Here is a 19,396-nt window from a genome sequence, read left to right as displayed (position 1 = left end):
TCATGTTTCATATTTAATTCAGACATACTTTGTAATGTAAGTGGACAAAGCTTCGATGCCATAGTTCAGATTGGAGAGAAGCATCGCTTGTCAAAGATCCCAATGGACTTCCTCCAAATTGATAGAGACCATCAACCCTAAATCCAAGAGTAAATGCATCTTTAGGGCTTCTTTGCCAAATACGTATCTTTCCATCAACAAACGCTACTTTGAAGCCTTTATCTTCCATTGCAGAAATACACACCAGGTTCTTCTTCAAATCGGGCACATAAAACACTTCTTGTATATGAATAGTTTGACCCTGATTCAAGTGAAGAGTAACAGTACCTATCCCTTTCACGGGGTAGGTGGCATTATCTTCAAGTATGATCAAGGGAATATCTTATCAGGGTCAAATTCTATGACAGAATTTACCCCTAGGAGATTTTGTTCATATTACATGGCCCATACATTGAGAGATGTTATAAAAGAGACAAAATTCCACAATTTAAAGTAGTAAATGCATGCAGCAATTAGCCCTAAAAATAGCGAAATCACAGTCCAATGTATATGAAAAAGTAAAACAATAATAACATTGAAAGCATGTACTTACATGTAACAGAATATATCCAGCCATCCACAATTGACAAGAGAAAAGCTCCAAGATAAGATAGACCAATATCCACACATCAAAATTCATCCATAAAACTCCAATAATCCAAAGTGATGATTAGCAAATGAGCTCATTTCACTTGTATTTATACATAACTTAGGAGTTTGAATTAGCCTCCTTGGCCTACATAAGCCTCAAAAATAAAATAATGTTCTAACAATTCAACTTTTGGTCACAAGCCCACCAAACTAGCTCATAAATGAAAAAGTAAACCTCTCAAGATGTCAAATAATAATTTATGCATGTCGTAGGGACCTCTAAGAGGCCTAATGAGGTCCATGGGTGCCACAATGAAGAATAGGACCCTCAAAAGTAGTGCACAAGGGGTTGGCCCTTTGTAATAGCCTGTGGTGCTCCAAATGACATGTCAGGGCACACAAGTATCCTCATGGGTCTCCAAACAAATCGAAGATGCCTGTAGATCGCCTACAAGGGCTAGGATGATGGTGTAAGTGATGCCAAATCATCGTGCAAGTCCTAGATCATCTGCCTAGTGTATGGTGTAAGTTTGGGGCCAGCTGGGCATGATGGATCAGGTGCATCCTCCTCGTCCAATAAGTGAACCAAGAGCAATCTCTAAATGGCCATGGGGATCCATAGAGTGCAATCTATTGTTGTGGAGGCCCATGGCTCTCAACGCCCACCCTACATGTGCCAATGTAGCCCTCTGGAGGATTAGGACCCCGTATAGGGAGACCAAACCCAAAATGGAAACCATCTGCAATCCTGCATAAGATCCAACGCGTCCCCTAGCCTTCCAGTACAACAAATCATTAGAGAAATCGAATAAATGAGCTTACCAAATCATGGACCACAAGTGGGAACTTCATAATGGCCCGCCCTTCCATAATGGGCTTCGAGATGTGCAAATGTCTCCTAAACTCCAAATGGGGTTAACCAATAATCCTATTAGGTGGTTTCTACTTCTAAAGGGGATAATATAGTCAAGATACATCCTTCAAAAGGTGATGGCATGTGGCAGATAGGTGAATGAAGTAGGGATTGAGAAGGGGCGGCCCTAGGTCACATGACGAGGTACAAGGGTAGCTAATAAGTGGGAAGCCCACACTTGGGTTTATAATGCATAGGAGGGAGAAATCGTGATACATGAGGTGCCCCAACCTTGATTTTTCCACCCTTATTTATATGCCTTTTGTCTTTTTATGATTTTCTTTGATTAATTACTCGAGGCTCAAGGGGTAAGAGCATGATGTATAAGATAAAGCAGTGAATACCCCCTTTAAGGTGGGGCAGTTCATTGCCCACCAGGGGTTGGGACAATCATGGGTTCCAATATGATGAAGGAGGTTCACAGAAGCACTAAGAACCAAGGTGATAGCCATGATGATGGGGTAGAGCTCATGTATTGGCTTTTGCCCACGTGCTAAATGTATTTGTCCCAGCCATCTTTTGCATTTTGTGGTACATTTTCCTATTGAATGTGGCCACATATGCTTTTATCTTTCTTTTCATCTTCATCAACCTTCGGGCTTCATTCCAGGGCATGATCCAAGATGTGGGCAAGGGGGAGGGGCAAGCTAACCCTATGTGGACCCAATGGAGGAATGTGGACCCAGGTGGGAGAAATGATGAATGGGATAATAATGAATGGAAAGAAGGTAATATAAGCAGATAAGGGAGCAGAACCACGCAACCAAAATCAGGGTTTCCCATGAAATACCATTCCTGGGAGCAAATGATCAGTAAAAGAGATCCCACAGGACTAGAATCCAAGGTTAATTCCTAAAAGGGGTATAGGGGACAAAAGCACAGACATAGTCCATTCTTGTCGCCGAATCCCCCCATTAATCCATGCCCAGAAGTGTCCATGATAAGAAAACTACAATACTCAATTTCCAAATGATAAAGCATACCTTGAAATTGAAGAGGCCCACCTTCAAACATACGATCATGGAAGATGGGTGAGGGACCACATGGCTGGCTCAAGTGGCAGAAAAATGGCACAATGAGCTAGCTGGTGGCCGCAAGGGGCTGTTGGCTGTCAGCTGAGGACCATCTTGGAGAAAAGTTTTCTCCTAGGGATATTATCTAAAAAATGGTGGGTAATAGGACTCTCCTGCTATTTCCTTTGTTTGATGTCATATGTTAGCATTGTCATTATATACTGCAGAGAAGTAAATAGTCCATGAATTCCTAGACTTTATTAATGTTTGCTTGTACATCTAGGAGATCACAATGAAGACTCCTTTTCTCTTTTAAAAAATGGTATTATGTGTCCATATCAGCGTCATAATTTAATTCTCTTCATTTCAAGAACTTCTCCTCTTGGTATTCCAATTGATCATGATCATCATAACCCCTTTTTCATTAAAGAGTTATTGCAAAGACTTCAACATATATAATATACTTCCAAGATACTATTGGGACAGCTCTCCCCCTGAGATGTTGCTTCTCTAACATTGTCATTAACCATATTCTTTATTTCCCTCATGAGCAGCTCCCCCTGAGGCCATGATGACTTCATTTTTCTATTAAAGTCTCAGGCTGTTCCTTTTTCTTCCTCTTCCATACCTTAGTTGACTGTCATCTTTTGTCTGCATTTTCTTCATTGTTTGGTTTGCTTGGAGTTGTTTTCATCTTCTGTCTGGAGCTCTTTAAGGTATATTGTAGCTTGCATTCTTTGGCTTTGTGGCCAAGGTTGCTACATAAATAGCACCTTATATGACCAAGAAATGTTGGAAATGTTGTGTATCTTTTTGCGCTCTTCATTGATGGTTGCCTTTGAGTTATTGTTCTTCTCTTCTGAGTTCTTCTTGGAGACATTTCCCTCCTCTAACTCTTAAAGAAATCTCCTCTTTTCATCTAATTCATTATTTGATGAGACAACTTCAGCGTCTAATCTTTTACCCTGTACCTCATTTTCCTTCAGTCACTTGTTGATCATTTCTTCAGTTTTCCTTGCTTCTACAAGCTGTGTTTTCAGGGTAATAATTTCTTCCTTGTACTCATGCTCTCTCTTATCGCGTATCTGAACTAGTTGCTTCAAATCTTTGTTTTCATTACTCAATCTTCCTATTTCATCCAGGATTGAGTCAAGCTTGATTAATTTTTGAGCTAAATTTTCTTCAAGTTCATTCACACATAGACATCTCATTCAACTGAACACTTTCCTTTTGAGAGGGCCTTTTCTTCTTCCTCTTTCTCTTCTCTTTTTTTGTACTATTGTCAGTGGTATCTCCTTCATGCATGAGTTGCAATCTATCCTAGATTTATTTTGCAGATATTAAGTCTATAACAGTATCAAGATCTTTACTGTGAAGGTTGTTATAGATTGCACATTTTGCTTGAGCATTTCATTGTTGTTCTTGTACAAAGGGAGAGTCTTTACAGTAACCATCACATACTAGCTTCCATACACTAGGTCCATAAGCTATTAGTTTAGATTTTACCTTATCTCTCCATTCATTAAAGTTTGTCGCAGTTAGCACGGAAACACTTTCATAGTCCATGACTTAACCAGGTCTACCTTCAAATTGTTAGGCTTACACCGAAGGAACCGGCTCTGATACCAATTGATGAAAATTGACTGAACTAAGAGGGTGGGTGAGTCAGTGTAGTACATTCATAGACATTAATTTGATTTTCTTTAAACTCATTAACTAAATTTTTTTAATGAGCATCTTAACGCATAATAAGCAGCAAATTTAATATGTGAACAAGAAGTAATAAGTAAACCAAAACATCACATAAGCACATGACAATAACACATACCAAAACATCACATAAGCACATGACAACAACACATATGGACACCAGATATAAGTGGAAACCCATAAAGGGAGAAAACGATGATTTTGTTATTGTTGTGATGCAGAGGCAAACTCCTACTCCCTTATTACATATAATTCTCTATAGGCTCCAACCTACAAGAGGCTACTAAATTTTTGTTGCAAGCTACAACATGCAAAAAAGCTCCAACTCCCATAAGTTTTCTGCAAGCTACAACCCACAGGAGGCTCCTACCTCAAGAGGCTCCAACTTGTTATTTATCAAGCTGCAACTTGAAAGAAGACTACAATCCCTTGATACATAAAGAAAACAATGTGTTGGTTACCTGGTCTATAAATCTGCATACCTTCATCTCTGTCTCTACTTCTTCTTCTCCTCAAATTTGCTTCACATTTGCTCCATACGTGCCAGGTAATAAACAACTCAAATCAGCTCTTACATTCACCGAAAACTCTAACTCTACAGCCTAGAAACCTCACACATTTTTATAAGCAAGCTCTGATGGTTGTTGTTATTCCAAACTTTAATATGGAGTGAAAAATTTTTCCTCTTTGCATTCCACCCATTCGTTTCACACCTCTTCATATTTTGAATATTAAAACACAATTAAGAGCTCCAAATATTTCCAGCCCCCTGTAATGATTAAATATACCAACATAATACCAAGATCATGCAAGTAAACAACACATTATAACACATAACACATGTACAACATTCACTCTCCAATGCAATCAATATGCATGCAACATATGAAAGTAATGCATCACTCTCTAAAGCCATATATCTGCTTTGCAACATCTTGTATCACTACTTCTTCATGTGTTAAAATTGGCAACTAGGGCCAAACTCTGTGTCATCTTATTTATGGAAGCTGATATTTTTCCTAGATTCCTCTCGTCGAGAGGTGTAGGATTGATCTAACGATCATCCGATTCCGACAAGTATTTATGGAGATATGAATTTATTTGTATTTACTTGACAAATTGTCAAGGTTGGCCAGCAACTAAATGTGTGGCACACATGCCCAACACATCATATAAGTACAAGTGAGGTTGAGTCATTATTCACTCATCTCATCTCAACTCATCTTCTCTCCCCTCATATCTTTGGGCCAGCGAAGGAGCAGCATTTCTCACACGTGCAAGAAGAAGGACATATTTTCTGTTTAGGGCAGCATTCACTGATTTTAGGGCAGCGTTGACTTTCTGGGCAGCATTGACTTTTCTAGGGCTGCATTGACCAAGTGCTGGGCTGTTTTGTGAAGCGTTGACCAAGGGCTGACCTGTGCTGGCTATTTGGGTGCTACATTGACCAGCGTTGACTGGTTAGCGCTGACCGCAAACTGCTGATCTTTGACTGTTGTTTTGACTGTGGACCAAGGGCTGTTTTGGGCTGTGGAAGTTTGTTGTTGAAGACCGAGTTCTTCAAGGTTGACTAGAAGTCAATCCGAGGCTGTTTGACTAAGTTTGACTTTGTTGATTTAGGGTTGGCTGCTGCTGTTATAAAATTACAGATTTCTGAATTGTACTATTTCTCTCTGTTGAACTATTGAAGATTAAAGAAGAATTGATCAAAGGGTTTTCTGGCCCACATTGGGGTTTGTCCCTGGCTAGCCTCCACATCTTGTGTCTCTTGTCTTGGCTTGTTTTCTGTCGATCTATTAATGTTCTATCAGCTTTTTACTTTATGTTTATGTCATTGCTAAAGAGTGGCTAATAAGAAAAATTGAAGTAAACTGCTCTAAGCATAGAACATACCATAATTTAACATGGTATCAGAGGTGGGGTGAAAACAAATCCCAAGCAAGAGAAAGAGCAAGAGAAATCACTGAAGGTTGTTGAAGCAATCTCAAAGACTTCATGGGGTCCTCATCACACTTCCCAGCTGAAAACAAGCTCTGTGAGAAGCCTGACTATCACGGATGGAAGATGTCTCTCGATCTAACATTAGAAAAGCAGGAAGTGTTGGACCATGTGAGAGGCAAAATCGTTGAGCCTCCATCAAATGCATCTATTGCTGCTAGGAACAAGTGGACCAGGGGAGAAGTCAAAGCAAAGAAAATCATCCGGGACTCTATCGACAAACGCTTGGTGGCCTATGTTTCCGCGCTGACCACCTCCAAGGAATCTAGAATAAACTGGTAAGATTATTTAAAGTTAATGATGCAAATCAAGTTTTGTTCCTTAGAAATAAGTTGAAGGAAATTAAGAAGGGCAAAGATGAGAGTATGCAAGCATACTTCTTAAGGATCACCGAGATCAAGAATGATCTCCTATCAATTGGGGAAGTTGTTCCTAGCAGGGAAATGAGTATCACAACTCTCGGAGGGCTCCCATCTGAATCGTATATATTCAAAACCACTCTTCTCAACAATAATGTAATCCCAGGATTTGAGGAACTGCTGGCGAGATGCATTCAAGAAGAAACAAGGATGAAAGAGCAGGAAATGCCTACACTTAGACGCAATCCCATTGCATTCTCCTCTCATGCTAAAAGGAGAAACAATTTCGGGGCTAAATCTAAAGGAAAGGCCGGACCGAAGGGTGGAAGAAAAGGAAGATGTTACAATTGCAACAAAATGGGCCACTATGCAAGGGAGTGCCCTGATAAAAAGGACTCACATCATGACGATGATCAAAATCACTCCCGAGGCAATCAAAGGAATGGCAGGTTCAATGGCAAAGGAAAGAGGAATGCCATAAATCAAGGAAGTGGTCAACCCTCCAAGAAGGCAAGAAACTCCAAGTATGAATCTAACGTTGTTAACAATAAGCAAGATGAATATTATCTACCAGCGGCCCTCTCTACTACTGCTCCCCCGGACTCACTGGGAAATTGGCTTATTGATAGTGGTGCCTCAAGGCACTTCACTGGTTACAAAGAAGCTCTCTCTAATCTGATAGAGAAGGAGACCAACCTGGAAATTGTTCTTGGGGACAACTCAAAATATCCCGTGAAAGGCATAGGGAATGTCACTCTTCAATTGAATTAGGGTAATACAATTCATTTGCAAGAAGTCCTATATGTACCTGATCTAAAAAAGAACCTGGTGTCCATTTCGGCAATGGAAGACAAAGGCTACAAGGTGACCTTCATCGATGGCAAGGTACGTGTATGGAAAAAGAATTTTAAAGATGATTTCACTCTTGGGTTTCGAGTTGATTCATTATATCAAGTCGGAGGAAGTCCGTTGGGTGTCATGTCTTGTGACACATCTCTTCAGTCCGAACTATGGCATCGGAGGTTTACTCACCTTCATTATAAAGCTCTACCCGATGTAAGACAAATGGTGACAGGGATGCCCAAGTTCAAAGTAGAGCAAGAAGGTGTATGTCCAGGATGTGCAAAAGGAAAGCTCAAAAGGGGACCATTCCCCTCAAGCCATAGCAAGACCTCTGATATATGGTAGTTGGTTCACTCAAACATATCTAGTATGATACTTGTGAACTCCTTGGGAGGATATTTATATTACCTCACTTTTACAGATGATTATTCTCGCAAGACTTGGATATACTCCTTGAAAAAGAAGGATGAAGTGTTCTCCTAGTTTCGTCACTTCAAAACCTTGATTGAGAATCAAACCAAAAAGAAGATCAAGATCTTAAAGACTGATAATGGCACTGAGTATGAATCCAATGAGTTCCATGACTTTTGCAAAGAGGCTGGCATTAAGAGGGAGACTACAACACCATATACTCCTGAATAGAATGGTGTGGTGGAAAGGAAGAATCGTATGATTGTGGAAGATATCCGTGCTATGCTCCATGATCAAAGGCTTCCGAAGTTTCTATGGGCCGAAGCTGCGAATACTGTCGTATATGTGCAAAACCGATGCCCTCATCAAGCATTGGGTTCCAAGGCTCCCGAAGAAATTTTCAGTGGTAAGAAACCTGACGTGTCTCATTTTAGAATTTTTGGAAGTCCTATATATTTTCATGTGTCGAAAGAGAAAAGGAATAAATTGGGTGCATCTGGAAAGAAAGGAATCTTCATGGGCTATAGTGAAAATACTAAGGGCTATAGAATCTATGTGGTTGGTCAAAGGGAAGTCGAGATTAGCCATGATGTCACCTTTAACAAAGATATGGATCTTAGCAAAGTTGACAATCTTCCTACTCTAAGGGAATCTAAAGAAGCTGACACCAGGAAACTAGAGGAAAAGGAAGATGAGACGATGCCTGATGTGGAAGAACCTATGGATCCTATTGATCCCCCTCCGCAAGAACCTTCCTCTTCTAGGAAGAGGCCTTCATGGCTCAGGGGGACACTTGATGATGCCGAAGGACACATTGCACCCACAGGGACTTTCCGTGAAAGTAAGAAGCCGACCAGGTATCAGGGATACTTGACCATCATGAGCACGATCATTCAAAATAAGCCTTTGTCGTTCGCAAAAGCTGTCAAGCATCAAGTATGGAAGGATTCTATGACTGAGGAATATGAGTCCATCATGAAGAACGATGTCTGGGATGTGGTCCCCAGACCCCAGGACAAAGCTGTTGTCACATCAAATGGCTTTATAAGATAAAGCATGGAGCTGATGGAAGTGTTGAAAATTATAAGGCTCGTTTTGTCGCTCGTGGCTTCTCTTAGAAGGAAGGTATAGACTATGACGAGATATTTGCACCTGTTGCCCGATATACCACCATCCGCTCGATCATAGCCCTTGCTGCTTCGCAAGGATGGAACCTACATTAGATGGATGTCAAGACTGCATTCTTGCATGGTTCGATCAAAGAGGAAGTCTATGTGGAACAACCCGAAGGATTTGAGATTCATGATCGGGAATCTCATGTGTGCAGGTTGAAGAAAGCCCTCTATGGGTTGAAGCAAGCACCCCGAGCGTGGTATGAGAGGATCGATAGCTACTTGATGAAGCTGGGATTCACTAGGAGTGAAGCCGACCCTAACCTTTACTTTAAGGTTGAAGATGACAAACCTCTCATACTGGTGTTGTACGTTGACGACCTCTTTTTGATAGGTGTAGACCCTCTCATTCACAAATGTAAGAGGTAGTTGGCTACTAAGTTTGAGATGGAGGACCTAGGCCTGATGCACTATTTCTAGGACTGGAAGTTTGGCAAAAGCTAGGGGAGATTTTCCTATCTCAAGGAAAATATGTGGTGAAGATATTGGAGAGATTCGGTATGGTGGACTGCAAGCCTGTGACTACCCCGATGGAGCTTGACTTCAAGAAGTTAAGCGGTAGTGCTGCCGGACCTGTTTTACAAAATGCTACCGAGTATCGTCAACTCATCGGAGCATTGATGTTCTTGGTGAACTCCCGTCTGAATATATGTTTTGCAGTCAACACATTGAGTCAACATATGGTTGAGCCTCACCACAAACATTGGATTGGTGCCAAGAATTTGTTGAGATACCTTCGTGGCACAATCACTCGTGGGTCGAGATACACTTCCGAAGATGTGAGGTTACATGGATATACCGATGTTGATTGGGCAGGCAGTGTGGTGGACCGAAAAAACACTTTCGGGTGTTGTTTCTCTTTGGGATCTGCCTCAATATCCCGGATGAGCAGAAGCAAAAGTCGGCGGCTTTGAGCACCGCTGAGGCAGAGTACATTGCTGCAAGTATGGCCTCTTGTGAGGAAGTCTGGTTGCGGAAGCTCTTTAGTGAGTTGTTTGGATTTACATTGGATACTACCATGATCCTGTGTGACAACCAAAGTGAGATTCGTTTATCAGAGAATCTCGTATTTCATGATCGCTCCAAGCATATCAATATCAGGTACCACTATATCCGGGATATGGTGCAGCGGGGAGCAATAAGGCTCCAACATATCAGTACAAATGAGAAGGTCGCCGACATTTTAACGAAGCCCCTGGGAAAGGTCAAATTCTTGACTTTTCAAGAATGACTTGGTGTCGTTGAGAGACACTCTTATGAGGGTCATGTATGATGCATACATTGAGCTCTGGGAGCTCCAAGGGGCTTGGGAACTTCTTGGAGCTACATGCGACCACAGGGCAACTCACCCTCCCCTGGTGGTGCGCTATGTACAGGATGAAAGGTTCAACCTTCCCCTGTGATACCTCGTGGCGACTTTGGGACAGGATGATTAGTTCTCCTGTCGAGGCATCCTACCCATGCAGTCTGGGACTTATGGGAAGTACCTCTCATCTACTCAATGAGTAGGAAAATGGGGTTAGGGACCATTAGTAGTACTATCGATGGATGCATCATTGTATCTACCGTACTCCCTATGCCAGGATGACCTCCATTGATCAGGGATCAATGATACTGATCTGCGATCAGTGAGAGTGGTATGACACACTCTAAGACTGACTTCGGGTCAGTGGAGGATGGTATGATACATCCTTGATCATTTCTTCTTCTTCATAGTTTAGTAGAGCAGAGTCGAGCAATGCAGGGCAGTGCATTTGATGTCAGAGATAGTAACGATGGTCAGACAGAGTAGCAGATCGAGTTCTCCCTAGTTGAGAGGGAGTGTTAAAATTCACAACTAGGCCCAAACTCCATGTGGGTCATATTATTTATGGCAGCTGATATTTTTCCTAGATTCCTCTCGTCGAGAGGTGTAGGATTGATCTAACGATCATCTGATTCCGACAAGTACTTATGGAGATATGAATTTATTTGTATTTACTTGACAAATTGTCAAGGTCGGCCAGTGACTAAATGTGTGGCACACATGCCCAGCACATCATATAAGTACAAGTGAGGTTGAGTCATTATTCACTCATCTCATCTCAACTCATCTTCTCTCCCCTCATCTCTTTGGGCCAACAAAGGAGCAACTTCTCTCACACATGCAAGAAGAAGGACGCATTTTCTGTTTAGGGCAGCGTTGATTGATTTTAGGGAAGCGTTGACTTCCTAGGCAACATTGACTTTTCTAGGGCTGCGTTGACCAAGTGTTGGGTTGTTTTGTGAAGCGTTGACCAAGTGCTGACCTGCGCTGGTTGTTTGGGTGTTGTGTTGACTGGTTAGGGCTGACCCAGACTGCTGACCTTTGGCTGTTGTTTTGATTGCTGACCAAGGGTTGTTTTGGGCTGCGGAAGTTTGTTGTTGAAGAGCGAGTTCTTCAAGGTTGACTAGAGGTCAATCCGGGGCTGTTTGACTAAGTTTGACTTTGCTGATTTAGGGTTTTCTGCTGTTGTTATAAAATTACAGATTTCTAAATTGTACTATTTCTCTCTGCAGAACTATTGAAGATTAAAGAAGAATTGATCAAAGGGTTTCCCCGCATTGGGTTTTGTCCCCGGCTAGCCGCCACATCTTGTGTCTCTTGTCTTGGCTTGTTTTCTGTCGATCTATTAATGTTCTATGAGCATTTTACTTTATGTTTATGTGATTGCTAAATAGTGGCTAATAAGAAAAATTGAAGTAAACTGCTCTAAGCATAGAACATACCATAATTTAACATCATGCCATTGCCTCAGCAGCCTTGAGTGACGAGTCTTTCCTTTGCTATCATGGAGTCTTGCCTTTGCCTTGCATTACAATAATTTTCTTGCATCACAACATCTCACTCCTCATATGCATAGAACAACATAAGCCAACATCACCAGCTCATCAACATCCCCAAGCATCACAAGCATCACCTACAATCTTGTTGCTCCTGTTTTTCATTTGTTGTGCTACTCCTTTATTGCTCCTTTGCCTTTGCTATTCTTTTGCTGCTATCACCCTTAGCATCAAACAACATATGTATATCAAGCATCAGACAACACAAGTATACTAAGCCATCAAGCATACATTTGAGTTGCACAATCAACCTTACAACACAATGTACAAATCAGCTCAACAACATATCACACATACTACTAAGCAACACATTGCTAGTCCTTTGTTGGTCCTTTGCCATCAATGTTACCCACCAAAATGGGTAACCCCATTGGAGGAAAAGTTTCTCCTGCATTTGACAACCAGCCAACAATCAGCCCCTACTATTCATTATTCGATAATAATATGCCATGTGCTTCCACCATATGCATCAACCACATAGCTCTCTCCATTCAACATTACCACTTGGATGAAGGTGGGTTACTAATCAAAAGGTACTTTGATCATTCTACAATCGAGGGTTTATGCTTGCTCGTTTTGGGCATTTAGTATGGATAAAGGGGTGATCTAGAAAATTGACCACTCTTGACAGTGAATATGTTCTCTCATGTTACCAAGCAGATTAATCTTTAGTCTAGTGGGACCTCCCTTAGGCCTTAGGGTTGATTATAGGAGTGGCACTGTTGAATTTCACAATCTTGGGTCTAGGATAGAATCTCAAAATCTCTGACACTACCAAAACAAGAATCTCAACGATACTACTTTGCACAACGTAATATAAACATCAATAAATCACACATGCACAAAAATAGACAACTTTTTACATTTTTCAACCCAACTTCGTTATATTAAGCAACATATAATACAACAGTCTAGGACTCTCGTACTAGGGATAATGGCCCTCATACATCCACTAGTACAAGATACAAACTGGGGTTTGGTGTCAATACATTAAAGACCAATCTTCCCTCAACAAGATACTCTAACCATCTGGCTGATGTAGCACGCTCTCTCAGCGCCTCTCGGTCGTACCTTGTACCTGCCCGGTCCTTCGACTCCCGACCTGCAGTTCTTGCCTCTATCAATGCTCCAAGTCCATCTGGCCACTGAATCTCGGCTATCCAATCTGCTCTCTAGTTGATCGTTCGTCCATCAACGCATCAACACATCGAGACTCCTGTCGAGTTGTTCACAGCTCCACTTGTGAACAACTCTCGATCTGCCCACTGTTGCTCCTCGACTACTCAAGGAATTCAGCCCACTATGGTCTTCTTGCGCTGCTCCAATGAAGACCGACATAGGGCACAGAGGGCTGCCACCTATCACCGCAAGATGTCCATCTCCCACAATGAACACGGGCTAGGAGGACTGCCCCAATCTATTGTAGAAGTCCTTCTCCACACAAGTCTTGGGCTCCACAACTGCTCCTCTAGTTTGTCAACCCTAGAGCTCAACAACTGCCACTCTAGCAACTACCTTTGTCCACCAAGGTGTTGCACACCGGGCTCCAACTTGGACACTATCACGCTGTCCTCCAGCAGACCATAAGTGCCCAATCCACGTTCAAACTTGGTCCACTCTCACGCTTCCCTCCAATAGTCCAGGAGAGACCAAGTCCATGCTATAGCATCTACACCTAGTTAGGGCATCCTCACACCAAGGAGACCCTTACACACGGCTGCCCACAGACTTCTCCATATCTGCCCTTTGCTCTACAATAGAGGGGTTATTGAACAAATCTAGGCTCCAAACTTCACTGTGAAATTGTCCACTGGTTAGGGCTTCTAACATGCCACGTCAGCCCTACCTCCTTGGCTTCCACAGGGTACAACAACTTTGTCCACACTTGGACACCTATATCACTCCATAGCGGGATCCGCGCCTAGTTGAAGTTCCTTCATGCCCAAGGAAACTCCAACAAATGGATCCCGACAAACTGCAATGTAGATAGATCCAAATCCGGTCAAAGAAATGACCCAATAAACACAAGATGCACTCCAAAATGCATACCTTCAGCTCACTATTTTGAGGTCTTCTATAAACGGTGCAACTAGGCCTGGTTAGGGCACAACTTTGTCCCTCTTCCAACCTTGTTTTCTACCCATAATTGCACCAAAATGATGCGGTTGCCCTTTCTTGAGAGGCCGAGGAGGGCTGCTCCAAATCTGGTTTGTCCCAGCCTTCAACCAACCTTACAACTACCTTCAAATGACTGTGGCATGCTACAACTAGCTGCTCCAAGCTTGTGGCATGCTATTTTAAGGTCTTCCCACCCGTTTCCTGACCTCAAAATAGTCCTAGAGGATGCAGTGTCACAGCAAGGGAACTCGGCCCCTTCTCCAACACTTCAGACCCTTGAAAATACCCTTCAAACAATCCCTAATTCCAACGCTGGTCTGCCTCCTTGCTGCGGCCCTAGAATAGAAGTGTCCTCCCTCTCCAACGAGCTTCTCTCTTGTATTTTGTTGCACTAATGGATGATAAAATGACATCAACTCACCCTCTATTTATACACAAATGAGGGGCTCCACGAATTGATGAAGAGACATGTTTCTGGGACGAATTCACTTCAAGCCTACATGACTTCATTGTCCATTAATTAATCGTCAACTTCAAAAATTCATATCTTCATTTCTAAAGCTCCAATTTGAGTGATATTTGGAGCATTGGAATCAACACACCAAGCTCTATCACCTTAAATTTTCTCAACCTAAAATTCATCATGGTTTTGGCCCAAATCCTGATGGGTGCAAAACCCCACGCTTCGATTCCAAGCCCAGAAGCCTATTTGTGGCGCCTTTCCTTCCAAACCCCGAACACTAGGGCTTGGAGTACCTCCCAAGCTATCAAAAATCAGCACTCCCTCTTAGTGAGGGAGGTACTTCCAAGACTAGGAAGTAACCATCATCATCTCCGGCAATGACACTAGCCCATCTTACATCCATCACTGCAGCATAACCTGTAGAATGAATCTGGCAATCTTAGTAGTGCCTCTGCCTCATCACATCTGAACCTAAAGATCCCAAACTTCCATAAGGCTACTCCCTCTGAGGCTAGACTCCCTCTGAGCCTACACGATCTCCACTAGCTCAGTCCTGCAAGCACTCATCCTCCTGGATCAAATACCACTCGTGAAAATCCCTCCAATCTCGGATATGCAACATCACGATTCGATGAAGACTCTAGCATGCCAACCTGTAGTCCATCACATGAAGCCATCTCGATCAACCTAATCTCGTCCAACCCAAAGAAACCCTTGTGTTGTCCCCACCATCCATGGAAAATCAACAGAAGTCCATGATCAACAATCTGCTCTACAACAAACTGTTGTTCTCCAGGCTCACCACCAATCCACTAGAACTCCCAGCCAATCTCGCTACCAAGCCAATCAAGACCACATATCCATGTCTTCAACTGAACCCTTTGCTCCATGATCTAGACACCCACAACTCCCTCTGAGTTGCTTCACTGTGCACACTCTGATTCACTGTCCCTCAAAGTAGCTCAAATACCCTCTGATACCATGTTGAATTTCCACGATCTTGGGTCTAAGATAGAATCTTAAAATCTTTGACGCTACCAAAACAATAATGTCAACGATATTACTTTGCACAGCGTAATATAAACAGCAGTAAATCACACATGCACAAAATATAGACAACTTTTTACATTTTTCAACCCAACTTCGTTATATTAAACAACATATAATACAACAGTCTAGGGCTCTCGTACCAGGGATAATGGCCCTCATACATCCACTAGTACAAGATACAAACTGGGGCTTGGTGTCAGTACATTGACGACCAATCTTCCCTCAACAAGATACTCTAACCATCTGGCTGATGTAGCGTGCTCTCTCAGCTCCTCTCGGTCATACCCTGTACCTGCCCAGTCCTTCAACTCCCGATCTACAGCTCCTGCCTCTATCAATGCTCCAAGTCCATCTGGCCACTGAATCTCGGCTATCCAATCTTCTCTCTAGTTGATTGTTTTTCAATCAACGCATCAACACATCGAGACTCTGTCGAGTTGTTCACAGCTCCACTTGTGAACAACTCTTGATTTGCCCACTACTGCTCCTCGGCTACTCAAGGAATTCATCCCACTATGGTCTTCCTGCACTGCTCCAATGAAGACCAACATAGGGCACGAAGGGCTACCACCTATCACTGCAAGATGTCCATCTCCCACAATGAACACAGGCTAGGAGGACTGCCCCACATCTGCTGTAGAAGTCCTTCTCCACACACAAGTCTTAGGCTCCACAACTGCTCCTCTAGTTTGTCAACCCTTGAGTTCAAAAACTACCACTCTAGCAACTACCTTTGTCCACCAAGGTGTTGCACACCGGGCTCCAACTTGGACACTATCACGCTATCCTCCAGCAGACCATAAGTGCCCAATCCACGTTCACACTTGGTCCACTCTCACGCTGCCCTCCAACAGTCCACGAGTGACCAAGTCCACGTTGTAGCATCTGCACCTAGTTAGGGCATCCTCACACCTAGGAGACCCTTACACACGGTTGCCCACAGACTTCTCCATATCTTCCCTTTGCTCTGCAATAGAGGAGCTATTGCACAAATCTAGGCTCCAAACTTCACTGTGAAATTGCCCATTGGTTAGGGCTTCTAACATGCCACGTCAGCCCTACCTCCTTGGCTTCCACAAGCTGCAACAACTCTGTCCACACTAGGACACCTACATCACTCCATAGCGAGATCTGCTCCTAGTTGAAGTTCCTTCATGCCCAAGGCAACTCCAATAAATGGATCCCAACAAACTGCAATGTAGACTGATCCAAATCTGGTCAAAGCAATGACCCAACAAACACAAGATGCACTCCAAAATTCATACTTTCAGCTCACTGTTTGGAGGTCTTTTATAAACGCTGCAACTAGGCCTGGTTAGGGCACAACTTTGTCCCTCTTTCAACCTTGTTTTCTACCCAGAATTGCACCAAAATGATGTCGCTACCCTTTCTTGAGAGGCCGAGGAGGGTTGCTCCAAATCTAGGTTGTCCCAGCCTTCAACCAACCTTCGAACTACATTCAAATGACTACGGCATGCTACAACTGTGTCCTCCAAGCTTGAGGCATGCTAGTTTAGGGTCTACCCACCCTTTTCCTGACCTCAAAACAGTCCTAGAGGATCCAATGTCACAGCATGGAACTCATACCCTTCTCCAGCACTTCCAACCCCTGCAAATACCCTTCAAACAGTCCCTAAATCCAATGCTGGTCTGCCTCCTTGTTGTGGCCCTAGAATAGAAGTGTCCTCCCTCTCCAACGAGCTTCTCCCTTGTATTTTGTTGCATTAATGGATGATAAAATGACATCAACTCACGTACAGTGATGTGTGGTTTGACGATAAAGTCATATGGGCGATGCCCAGGCAGACCCGAGTTCAAATCTCATTGAGTACATTGACCTGCTGTGGTGGCGGCTAGAGGGGCGGATTCCCCTTTCCCGTTGAGTCTGCTCTTGCTAAAATCATAGGAACTTAGTATAACTGATCTGCAAGTGGTTGGTTATGCTCTTGGTGTTATAGTGGCAGCGTGAAGGTTTGATCCTGGGTCTCCCCTAGATTAGGCCAGGCAGTTACCGATTCACCATGTGGTATAAAAAAAAAATGACATCAACTCACCCTCTATTTATACACAAATGAGGGGCTCAACGAATTGATGAAGAGGCATGTCTCTTGGACAAATTCACTTCAAGCCTACATGACTTGACTGTCCATTAATTAATTGTCAACTTCAAAAATTCATATCTTCGTTTCTAAAGCTCCAATTTGAGTGATCATTGGAACATTGGAATTGGCACACCAAGCTCTATCACCTCAAATTTTCTCAGCTTCAAATTCATCATGGTTTTGGCCCAAATCCTGATCAGTGCAAAACCCCACGCTTGGGTTCCAAGCCCACAAGCCTACTTGTGGCGCTTTGCCTTCCAAACCCCAAACACTAGGGCTTGGAGTACCTCCAAATCTACCAAAAATCAACAGGCACTACTTCGAAAATCCATGATTGAGATAGCATGTTCATTATCCCCTATACCATACTTAACACTTTCCGTTACACATTACAAGCCCCATATCTCACCTCCATTCTTCGAGTCTAACATGTCATTAGTTCACTGGGATTTGGTACCCATATGTTCACACTCGTTGAGTAGGGCAGGAAAACACTGCCCTGGAGGTTCATGCAACTAAAAGAATAAAAGAGAATATAATGGCCACAAAATAAAAGAATGTAAATCAAAATGAAAATGATCGTCGGGACATAAGATTAAAGCATGGGCAAAAGCTTAATATGAGCTTTAACTTCCTCATATGGCCATCACCCGGTTCCATAGCACATGATGCTCCATTATATCAAAAAGGAACGCCTGCATGTCCCAACCCTGATGAGCAATGAACTGACTCATCTTAACAAGTAATAAAATTGGTAATATCATAAAGAGCAAGCTCTAACCCTTGAGCTATATGCGGTAATACAAGGAATAATCAAGAAGAAGCAAAAGATGCACAAGACAGGTGGAAAAATCAGGCCGAGTGGGTATCTCATGCCTCCACGATTGCTCCCTCCTTTACAATTCATACACTCAGGATGTGAACACCCCATCAGCTGGTCCCTTGACCATGGAACTTGGCCATGAAACCCTTTCCCCTACATTTCCACATTATTTTCACTAACACCTATTGATTGAGGCGTTGACCTTGGAATTGTCACTTCCCCTTGAAATAAGGTTGGTCATTAGCCACATCTACCAAGGTAGGGAACACCATTACAAAACTTGGTCGAGTTAGATATCGAAGGTGATCCTTGTTTGAAGTATTAACATGCCCTTAACATTCAAGTTTGGTCCACGTAGACGCATATATGATCTTGGTATCTGATGTATGGTTCCTTTCACTTGAGTTCATGTTGTTTTTGTCAGGTGGTCCACATTAACTCGAGCCTTGAGGGCACTTGCTCCACAGGTAATCAAGCCTTTCAAAGGAGTACATGACCCAAGCAAATGCAACGTTGAGAGACTAGATCCTCTTGATAGCGTGAGCGGATGTTACATGTCCCAGAGTAACTCCAGGACCCAAATGTTGGTCAACTTTGACCTAGCTTTGAGGATTCTTCATGATGACACCATTGGGCCAGTATGCCACCAAGATGGCCTTGACACAACCTGATGGGCAGAAGTTGATTCAGAGCCCAAATGAGGATGGTCTCCCATTGAGATACTAGGGAGGGCTTGTTGCACCAGAGGAAACCCTAACATCGCAGAGAAGGAGGACTTATTTGATAGTTGGAGACTACATGATGGCACCCCAACTGCACTTGGGACCCTAGAGGAGGATTTCAGGTCAATCCTTCAAATTGGATCATCCAAGCACTTTCACACATGTGGACACCTCAACACGGGCTACAAAAACTAACACTCCCGCTTA

The 19,396-nt window shown here is 42.9% G+C and overlaps 1 protein-coding gene across 5 annotated transcripts in view; it reads right to left on the bottom strand.

Annotated features, from left to right (window-relative positions):
* LOC149191465 (TraB family protein) overlaps nucleotides 1-19,396 on the bottom strand; it is a 181,999-nt gene that overhangs the window by 56,335 nt on the left and 106,268 nt on the right. For 3 of the 5 annotated variants that reach the window (XM_089404287.1, XM_089404289.1, XM_089404285.1), the window contains exon 3: nucleotides 4,749-4,787. The exons of the other annotated variants lie outside the window; for them this stretch is intronic. In XM_089404287.1, coding sequence (XP_089260413.1) covers nucleotides 4,749-4,787 — 39 coding nt within the window. The remainder of the gene's footprint in view (nucleotides 1-4,748; nucleotides 4,788-19,396) is intronic. 5 annotated transcript variants of the gene reach the window in all.

The sequence above is a fragment of the Pinus tabuliformis genome, chromosome 2_2 (genome assembly GCF_031772625.1).
Source record: "Pinus tabuliformis cultivar Carrire ecotype Pingquan chromosome 2_2, CPIR1, whole genome shotgun sequence".
In the NCBI taxonomy this organism is placed as follows: Eukaryota; Viridiplantae; Streptophyta; class Pinopsida; order Pinales; family Pinaceae; genus Pinus; species Pinus tabuliformis.
The sequence above is the reverse complement of the archived record's forward strand: the minus strand, read 5'-3'. Positions and strand labels throughout refer to the sequence as shown.